This window comes from Oryzias melastigma, linkage group LG12 (assembly GCF_002922805.2).
Source record: "Oryzias melastigma strain HK-1 linkage group LG12, ASM292280v2, whole genome shotgun sequence".
In the NCBI taxonomy this organism is placed as follows: Eukaryota; Metazoa; Chordata; class Actinopteri; order Beloniformes; family Adrianichthyidae; genus Oryzias; species Oryzias melastigma.
Genome location: NC_050523.1, coordinates 22,404,392 through 22,414,330, shown reverse-complemented (window position 1 = coordinate 22,414,330; position 9,939 = coordinate 22,404,392). Strand labels below are relative to the sequence as shown.

General features: G+C 39.5%; 1 protein-coding gene across 8 annotated transcripts in view; it reads right to left on the bottom strand.

Moving 5' to 3' along the window:
• Positions 1-9,939, bottom strand: part of tjp2a (tight junction protein 2a (zona occludens 2)) — a 49,695-nt gene that overhangs the window by 20,614 nt on the left and 19,142 nt on the right. For 3 of the 8 annotated variants that reach the window (XM_024298787.2, XM_024298783.2, XM_024298784.2), the window contains exon 3: positions 3,700-3,753. In XM_024298787.2, the coding sequence (XP_024154555.1) occupies positions 3,700-3,753 (54 nt within the window). Of the gene's footprint in view, positions 1-3,699; positions 3,754-4,222; positions 4,502-5,992; positions 6,081-8,823; positions 9,089-9,939 lie in introns of those variants that run through there. The other 5 variants (XM_024298788.2, XM_036214650.1, XM_024298786.2 and 2 more) reach the window with 5 other exon arrangements.

Below are 9,939 nucleotides of genomic sequence, written 5' to 3'. Positions count from 1 at the left end.
TTTTTATTATTATAATTATTATTTAGCACTTTGAGATGTTTTTAATAGTGAAAGGACTTAACTAAACTTTATCAGTCATTCATGCTATTAAACTTCATCAATCTCCCTCATTTCTGGTCATGGGTGACAATCATTTATTGCTCTGTTTTATGAATTTTAGCACAGAGGTAAAATAAAAACACGGATATTTAGAAGCTGTTAATTTGACAACAATGCATTATCTGTAGCAGTAGAATGCGCAATTCTTGCACTATTTACAGATTAATCTTAATAGATAACTATTTAATTTAATAAATATTTGTTCAAAATGTGTTTACTTCTTTCAACTAAAATCATAATTCAATTTTTGTCAATTTGAATTTATTTTTAAAAAGTCGTGATAAAATCGAAATCGTGAAATAAAATTGAAAAAAAAAACAATTGTGATTTTCTTTTTTTGCCATATCGCCCAGTCATCATCCATCTTCTTTCGTTCATCCGGGACCGGGTCACGTGGTCAGCAGTATAAGCAAAGATGTCCAGACTTCCCTCTCTCCAACCACCTCCTCCAGCTCCTCTAGGGGAACCCTGAGGCGTTCCCAGGCAAGCAGAGAGACATAATCTCTCCAGTGTGATAAACGTAAATATTAGACAAGGTGATATGAAAATTTGTGCTGATTTAAATCTGCTGTGACCACGATGTCCCGCATGTTTGAAGATTATTCACCTCACTGTTTTCACAAACCTCTGTGGCTCACCTGCATTTATCACTGTGTTATTAAGCTCTGTCAGAGGAGTAACATCTCCACAGCTGAAGCACAAACCTAGAGCTGAATGTTTGTAAAGGAAAAGTCCAACCATGAGCAATTAAGCTCTCAGAGATCACAGCGGGCTTTCATTACTGTATCCAAAAATTCAAACTGATTCTGAACTGAACTGACTTCTGTTCATCTCTGTGCTCATTTGTTTTTTCGTAAAATCCAAAATGGAGTTTAAAGTTGTATAAGGTTAAGATATCTGCCAACATGCATTTAAAAAATATATTTTCAAAATTTCCTCAGAGTGCAACTCTAACTTGCATTATTTAGATTCAACCTTTAAGCTTGTGTGCAACTTTACAGCTAAATTAGGATCAAGCAGATAACTCAAACGTTTTTTTTTTTACTATTTTAAGCTTCTACGTCTCTATTTTTAGCCAGAATGTGACAGCTGTTAGCATTTTTCTTTTCATTTGTTTTTCTTTCAACAGGAAAAGCTGTTTTTGTAGTCATGTCTTCACTGCCTCTCAATAAATGTTAGATTGAACGAAATATTGTTGAGATTTTATTATTAAAATGACAAAGCACTGCAGGATTTCTGGGCATTTAGAAGACAGGTATGGGAGGAGATAGGATTTTAACACCTTTCTGACAACCAAACATAATTTGCTAAATTTTTATTTTCTGGTCCTTGTGAAACATACAATCGTGACTGTTTATTTTTACATTATTCACATTTTCTTTCCTAATTTTTGTAAATAGCTTTACGCTTCGATCCAAACCTCCCGGGTGAGTGGCCCAAACATCCTAAAATTAGAAAGTGGTGGGTGAAAGGACAGAGCAGAAAAAGGGGGAACAGCTGGCAGTGACATATGGGTCACATGCTCGCAGCAACACCACCTTTCTGCACTAAATCTGCTTTTCTGGCCTCAGTGAGCAGCAGCACGAGACAATTAACTCATGAGGGGGATTCGTTAAGCTCAACTGGTGAGCCGACAGGGGCGAGCACGTGTTCATGGGCACAGAAGCAGCAGCACATCTCAACATGCCAACAGCATCCCTCTCCATTGGAGATGGAGGCGTGGGACTGAGAAACCTCCCATCAGTGAGGTTTCCCTGCACTGACTATGTTTATTGTCAAGAAAACCCCAAAAATGTGAAGTTTTGAATGCAAACCTGCTGTCGGTGGCACAGCATTGCAGAACATCAGAAGACATGCTTTAAAATATCGAAATACTTAAAGAACCACTCCAATGAAAATGTTTTTGTAGCATTTTTCACATGATTTAGGACATGTATTAAGAAAATTGCATTTCTGAGTATTTATTCAAATCATTGTGAATCAGGAGTAGACAAAAAAATGCATTTGTTACATAGAAAATACGCTATGTTGCGTAGTTTTTCCAGAGTTTAACCCATGGTTTTGTTGGATAGTTTACCCAAGGGTTATGACCTTGACTGTACAAGTAAGAACTGGACTGAGCAACCCCTCCCTTCTTGTGTTCCAAATAGGAAGCACTCGCTGGTTGCAAGAAGGACAAAATCCTATAGACTTCCATTGAGAAATAGACAGTTATTTCTCAGTCATTTTATTGGTCAGAATAACCATTCCTTCTTAACACGTTCGTTCAAATCCTAATTTTTTAAAGATATTTTTTCTTTATTGCCAGTTATTCAAGTTATAAACTGACCAATCGGATGCCTAAGTAAAAGTATGTGGCAACTGCTGGCCCCACCGCCAACATTTAATTGACAGATTCTCCCAAGCCGCTTTCAGCGGAAGGGGTGTGGACTTCGAACAAGCTCACTCCTGATTGGCGAAAGTACTTCCTATATAAACGTGACTCAGACCGACTTGGACTCATTGCTGTCAAGAGGTGGCAATCGTTTGCAATATGGTGGTAGACAAATCAGGAAGTGATGGCGAAGGCTCTGGCCTGATTTCACGAGAGCTGGAGGTAAAGCATTTCCAATGGGGGACCTGAACAGTTGTTATGTCCAGTTGTTATAAACAGTCTATGGGTGTGACTTGTATGTGCTTTTTAAAATAAATAAATAGCAATAACCACTAGAGGGTCCTGTAGGTGTTTCAGTATTTGGTACAGAAGAAGAAGCGGCGCTCAATCTTGCTCCGCGCTTGGTGAAATTGTACCAATGAGGGACAAAGAATGAAAAATTCAATGGATTTAGTGATTTAAAGTGATATAAAGAGTTTAGTTGACTTGTTAGCATATTCTTTATTGTTATGTGAATGTTTTTTTTTTATATATTTTTCACTAACATACTAGATTCCTCCTATGTTTCATGAAGCTAAATCATAATCAACTGCTCATGGTAGTGAAGTGCTCATAAATTCAGTCAATCATTGTTATTATTATGATGAATGTCTTACATGATGAAGCGTTTTATGTATTTTTCGGCAGCCGTGATCAATATCCCCGAATGACTCAGGCTGAAAAATCTGGTAGGTTTTCCTCGTCTGAGCTGGATCTGGATCAAAACCGTACGGCTGGATACCTCCAATATTGATCGACCCAATTTTGTTGCAACGTTAATGTTAGCATGGGGGTGTGAGGGGCTGTAAGCTAGTGGGAGAGAATGTAAATGGGGCTCTCAGTTTTGAAGAGGGCGGGGTTGCGGTCCTGCACACAACTCAGAGGTGACTTTCTAATGAACTCCTGCCTCTCTGCAGAAACTACGCCCTAGAAAACCACACAGGATTTTTATTTTAGCCAAAAATGGCATAATTATAATAAAAAAAACACTGGGAATGCTTAGAAAATAGATCAAAAAATGATCAGACTGCGACTTTATTTATTTATGATAACTAACTTATTTAAAGTTCATTACGGTCACTTCAAACTCCAACTTCTCAGTGCAGGAACTTATCAAATCAATAATTCAACTGTTCTCCACGTGTACCCCCGCCCCCCTGTTTATACATAGGTGCAGAGGGACTTACTTTTTGCAGCGTCACAGTGAACTGCTCCCACACCGTCTCCTCCATCACCGGGTTCTGTGAACAGAGAACAGATTAATGACGTGATGTAACAACAACAGTGTGCGTTTGTTAACGTTTGCTGCTGTTACACAACAACCAGCTGCGGGGAGAACCACGGCGGGCAAACGTCAGATTCAGGAGCGGCTGGAACAACTCTTTCAACGTTTTACAAAACTCCGCTGGGGACTGAAAGCAGCAGTGGAAACTTAAACAACATCCGCACAGAACCATCAGCATCACCGTCCACTTAAAATTCAAAGTGCAAAAACTGGAACTTTGTTCAGGTTAAAAATAGAAAAGCATCAACACTGGTTCAACTTCAGTGCTGCCATGAAGCTCCAGCCTTTGAAAAAGCCTCCTTTTGTTGACACCTTACAGTAGCCCCGTCCCAAAGTAAAAGCGGACACACCTCGCTAAGAGGAAAACGCGCTCTGACGGCAGCAGCGGGGCCAACACCCAGATTTGATCAAACAACGGCACTCACGAGTCCCTGCAGGATGCGGATGGTCTTGACCGCGTGGGCCCATTTCCTGTGCAGGCTGAGGACGGTCTTCATCGCGCACGTCTCCCCCTGCTCACCAGCAGCGCTGCTCTGGTGGACCGATGTGCGCCACAGCCTCCTCCATGACCACAGCTGCACAACCAGCACCGCTCTCTCCCCGCATCTGCCCGCCTAACTGCCTTTGACGTAAGAGGGATTCTGCTGCCCTACATTCTGCACAAATCCCACCGTCTGCAGGAAGTGTAAACATGCACGCAGATTAAGCACCGGAGCATCCAACCCCACCACGAATAAAAACACAGACACCCCCAAAAAGCCCTGCTTCAAACTTCTGACATCAGGTTTTCACACCGACTGCAACTTCACGTATGTCATTTTCAGAGGAAAAGTGGGACAGGTCTCAGGAAAGCAGCTCAGCCACAGCAGTCGTCTTTGATCTTCTGACCAGCGCGGGGACACGGGAGGAGCAGCCGGAGGAGAGCCGGCACATCTGCAAACCAACATCTGTCTGCCAGTGCTCAGGCTCGTACAGAGGTGCAGCATCCCTTCAGGTGAGAGGGAACTTTCACACCTCCCACATGACTGACAGAGCCAGAACGGCTGCTCTGATGACAACAGAGAAACCTTCACACAAACCAGGAGGATGACTGATACCACGAAAACAATCACAGGATCATTTCCGAAAGATGATCACAAGTCAAACTGCGCAAACAGGATTGCTGAAAAATGATCCTTACTAGGGTGCAGCCACAGTAAGGATCATTTTTCAGCAATGTGCACTATTAATGATCAATATGATGTTCAACACATGAACAAATGGCAAAACAAAAAGCAACTAATGCATCATTTTAATTTCATTGCAACATTTTAAATAAAAGTCAACATTGCTTCAACTACACTCCAAATGACCCTCGTCTACATCTAACTTGAAAAGGCTCAATTTGATTGGTCAATGGCCATCACATCAAATGCGTAAAGGGACTTATTTCATAACTTAAATCAGGGGTCCCCAAACTTTGTCTTGTGAGGGCTACATAACTGCTCTCTTCTCTGATGTGGGCCGGGGTCGGTTTGTAAGCCAACAGAAAAGGTGTAAAAATTGCAGGATGTGTCTAAACGTAAACATTTCTGTTTATCCACAAAGTCGCATGTAACTAATTATTAATAATCCTTTCTGAGATCTTCACAGAAAAAAGTCAGAAACTAAAAAAATAATAATTTTAATGAAATCATCTAATGCTTTTGTCTTCTGCTACAGCTGGATATATCCTGTATGTATGATACATTTTCACCAGAACAGTTTCCCCACTTACTGTGGGTGCTGCGTTCTAAAAGTAACTCATGAAGGTGAAAACTGTGAATTAGGACTACTGATATAAAAATTATTACTACACACTTTATCCACTAACCCTGGAATAAAAAGTCACACTCTGTGTGGATCCTGATTGGATGGCCAGACTGGGAAAAAAAACCCACAAAACTTGAGTCTCTGATATTGTTCAGGGGTGACCTTCAAATGTGAAGGTGGGCCGGATTCAGCCCACAGGCCACAGTTTGGAGACCCCGGATTTAAATACTTCAAGCTGTCATGACATTGGTTTAGCGTGTTTATAAACATTTAAAGTAACCACTTATCGCACTTTATACCATATTTTACTAAATGCATATCGCACAGGCTGATATCACAAAAATGATATATTTGTGATTTATTGTGCAGACCTAAATGTTAAATGCTGAGTAGCACTTTAATACCTTCCCTTGAAGACTCAAAGCCCTTTACAGTCACCGTCCCATTCACCCATATTCACACTGCTGGAGGCTCCCAAACACCGGCGCCATCCTATAACCACCAGGAACAATGAGAGGTTCAGTGTATTGCCCAAGGATACTTTGACACATGGGTGGACAAGAACCAAACCTGCAATCTTCTGATTAACGGTCGGCCGCTCTACAGTCCAAATCCAACGCATTAAATCATAAATTAATGATGGGCTCATCATAGGATAGTTTCTGTCACACAGAGCCAATAGAAACATAATTAAAGGATAAAATAAAACAAAGCAAAAACTTCAATGTTTGGTTTTTTTAATCAGAAAAAGTTTCAAAATGTATATTTGACTAAACAGTTTTATATTTTAGTGTGGGGTCTACAACTTTCAAAGCTTTAAGAGCCACTAAGGTCAAATTCTCAACAACCCAGCGGGAGCCACAAAGCATTACCTCACCCTTTAGAAAGTATTTGTCATCATCACTATTACAACAATAGATGAACGTTTGTGTTTTTGGATTGAATAAAACACAAGCACAAAGAGAGAATTTGCATTTTTTTCTAAATATTAAATAGTTTAATTTTGAGAGTTCACTAGGAATACACTTGCAAACCAAACTTACCAACATTAAGTTACAAGTGACACTCACTGCTTTTTTTAAACTAAGGTGCACATAAAATCATTTGATTACTTTCAAAAACAGACAGTCGACCTTATAATCCAGCGCACCTCATGAATGATTTGTGCTTGAACAAGCCATCTGTGGTACACAGTGCTAAAAAACACATCAAATTATTTTGTTCGACTTTGTTCCACTACAAAGATGCAGTGCTTAAGGAATTCTTGGAGCCCCGGGGATATAATAGTTATATTGACCAGTATGAACTGTTTATGTTTGTTTGTGGCGAAGCAAAAAATGAGTTAGAGCTGGAATTTTTAGATAAATAGGATCCGCCTCTTCTGAACTTTGAGGTTTGCCTTGATGTTGGTGCATGTGATGCTGGAGAGGCAGGGGCCGTCAATAAAGTACACGAGAACATCCCAGAGAAACAATGTACCGGAACATTTTGTCAGTTACTCACAATCCCCAAACCATTACAATGATTCATTAATGTTGAAACAAACTCAACAGAAATCCATAATATAATTGCAACTTGTAGACGTGTCCCCGTATTCTCGCCAATTGTTGTACTTCTAAAAAATTTGAACCAAAAAAATAAAAGAATTATTGGGAAAAAAACCTACAAAAATCATTTAAAAAAATTATATTGAAAAACAAAACAATATCTCGAAAACAGAAAAACGTATATCTAAGTTAGAAAAAAAATTATGTCTCAAAAATCATTTAAAAAAAAAACAGACACTATTTTAGTTAATTTGTGATTTTTTGTAAAATTGTTTAACTTTGTAATTTTTGCACATCTGAATTCCCTTAAAATGAACCAATTACATTTTGGGGTTGTCTGCTTGGCACAGCTAAACGATCACAATGTGAAGAAATCTAGTACAATTTACTAAATTTATAATTTTTTTTCTGATTCAAAGTATAGATATGTGAACTTTTGTGAAAAAAATCTGGGAGTTTATTTCTTTCTGATCTTCAGATTGAAGTCAGTTCAGTTTAAAAAATAAACAAATAAAAAATAAAAATAAAAAAAAAATACCACAGGCAAGAAAAAAAGTCTCCAAACATGGACGCAAGCAGAATCCCGTTGTGAGGTGAAATGTATGTTGCAACATCACAAACCATTTCATTTATTTGTCAGATCCCCCACAGTACAATAGATCAAAGCCAACATGAAGGGCTGAACCTTCAGACCGTCTGAACCGCTTTGAACTAAATATTGCAAAAGAGAAAATCAAATCTATAATGGACTTTATTTAAGAGCTAAAGGACAACACCTCTAAAACACCTTTCATGAAACACGTTTGATGAAGATTTAAACAAAACGTGCCGAAAGAGGCTTTCGGCACGTTTTCAGATTTTTCCAAGCCGGTCAGGTTAACTCGGCCGTCTAAGCAAACCGCACCAATGAAAGGTCAACATATTCACCAAAACAAGCAGGAAGGAGCTCTACAGCAGAAGACCTTGACCAGTTATCTACATTTAATTAAGCACCCGATACAGACAACATTTTTCACTTAAAAATTTGCAAACATGTTATAAGCATTTTTGTGGTTTCATTATGTAACAACAGTGTTACATTAATGGAGGTGATGTTTTTAGAGCGTGTAAGGTCACTTTAGGCTGGTGACCTCAGAATTGTGCGCGCGCACAGGAGTTCAAAGAGCTACAATGCTGTGCGGGGGCGCCCTCTGCTGGATAAAAGCCGCTCCAACACCTGGACTGGAAAAACATGGAGAGATGAGATAAACGGACCGAGACGGGAAGTTGGGACTTCAGACCGCTCCTCTGTCCGCCCGAACCTTCAACTGAGCGGACACACGGCTCCAGCTAGGCACCGCTGGAGCGGGTTTGGGTCAAAACCCCCACAAAAAAGGCGGCAAAAACTTTAAAAACTATAAATAAATTATGTCTGAGTTCTATTACAAACGGGATATGATCAATTATGTCAAAACAGAACGTCAGCTATCATAAAAAGTTGGTTTCGTGGTGTTTTTAACGGTTTTCCTCGAGAACAGCGCTGACGGGAGGGCAGAGGCGGCAGCAGGTGCGGCGGGGATGCAACAGGCGGGCTCCTTGGACAAGTTGTCCGCTCCGGAGCAGCTCCGGGCGGCCGTGCGGTCTGAAGCACGGCGCTGTACCGAGGACCAGCGTTCGCCGCCAGTTTAACCCAATAAAAAAGTACTCACGGTGAAATACTGAGTGGCGTATCTGCTCAGAGAGAGCAGGCCCCCTCCGTTCACTGGCATCACGCACTTTGAACCGTCCCGGACTGGCACCGAAGATCCACTCCTCACGGCCCCGGCCCTCAGTCCGGGGAAAAGGGCCAAAGAACGAAGAAAACTGGAGTTTCTAAAGGATTTAAGTTCACTTCAGAGAGGCGCTTCTCTGTGGGACAAACATTAAACATCCGGACACAAATTAGCGCCGCTACTCCTAGCTCGATCCAGATTGTACCAAATGTGAGGGCTGGAGGGGGGGACAGTTAAGATTTCTCTAATTCATTAAAAAAAAACGCACCCCTTGACGACTTTAAACCTAAAACCTATTTACTAAAAAAAACTAAGAATTATATTATCACTAATAATATTATTTAACCCGCGACCGGTCACAAGATTTTCTCCTTTAATATTGGTGAAATGGATTCGTCCAAAATTGACTTTTTGGGAAGCTCGCTGGGAGGCTCCGGGACAAAAACAGGAATGACAGGAAAACAAAGAGCATCCAAGCCGCTGTTTGTGAACCTGCCACATGTAACATTTTTAAACGAGAGAAACTTTAGGATTAATCTCACAATAAAAAGTTACTTTTTTTAAAATGAGAAAAAAGCTTGAAAATGTATCCAAACAATTCTATAGCCAATTTTAACATGTAAAGTATAAAAAAATGGACTCCAAATCAAAGTTCCCTAAAAAATATTTCTGATGTAAAATGAAAAAATGTTCTTTAAAAAAATGAATCAAGAAAAAACTGGGAAGAATGCCCAGTACACAGTAACAGTTTATTCACCAAACTTGTGAAATTCACCATAAAAGTGATGAAATTGTGATAATTTTACTACACACACAAAAAAATTAAATGAGTAAAACTAACAACCCTCTTTTTAAACTTTAAGTTTTTTCTATATTACAGAATAAAATCCAAATCTACAATGATGGATTTTTTATGTATTTATTTATTTTTGCATATTTTTTCCCCCCATGTCGGGTCAGTAAATTTAACAAATTGTACAATTTTTATTTTATCAAATATTTAAGCCTACAACTACCTGATATTACCAAGTTATATGAATATACAATGATAAA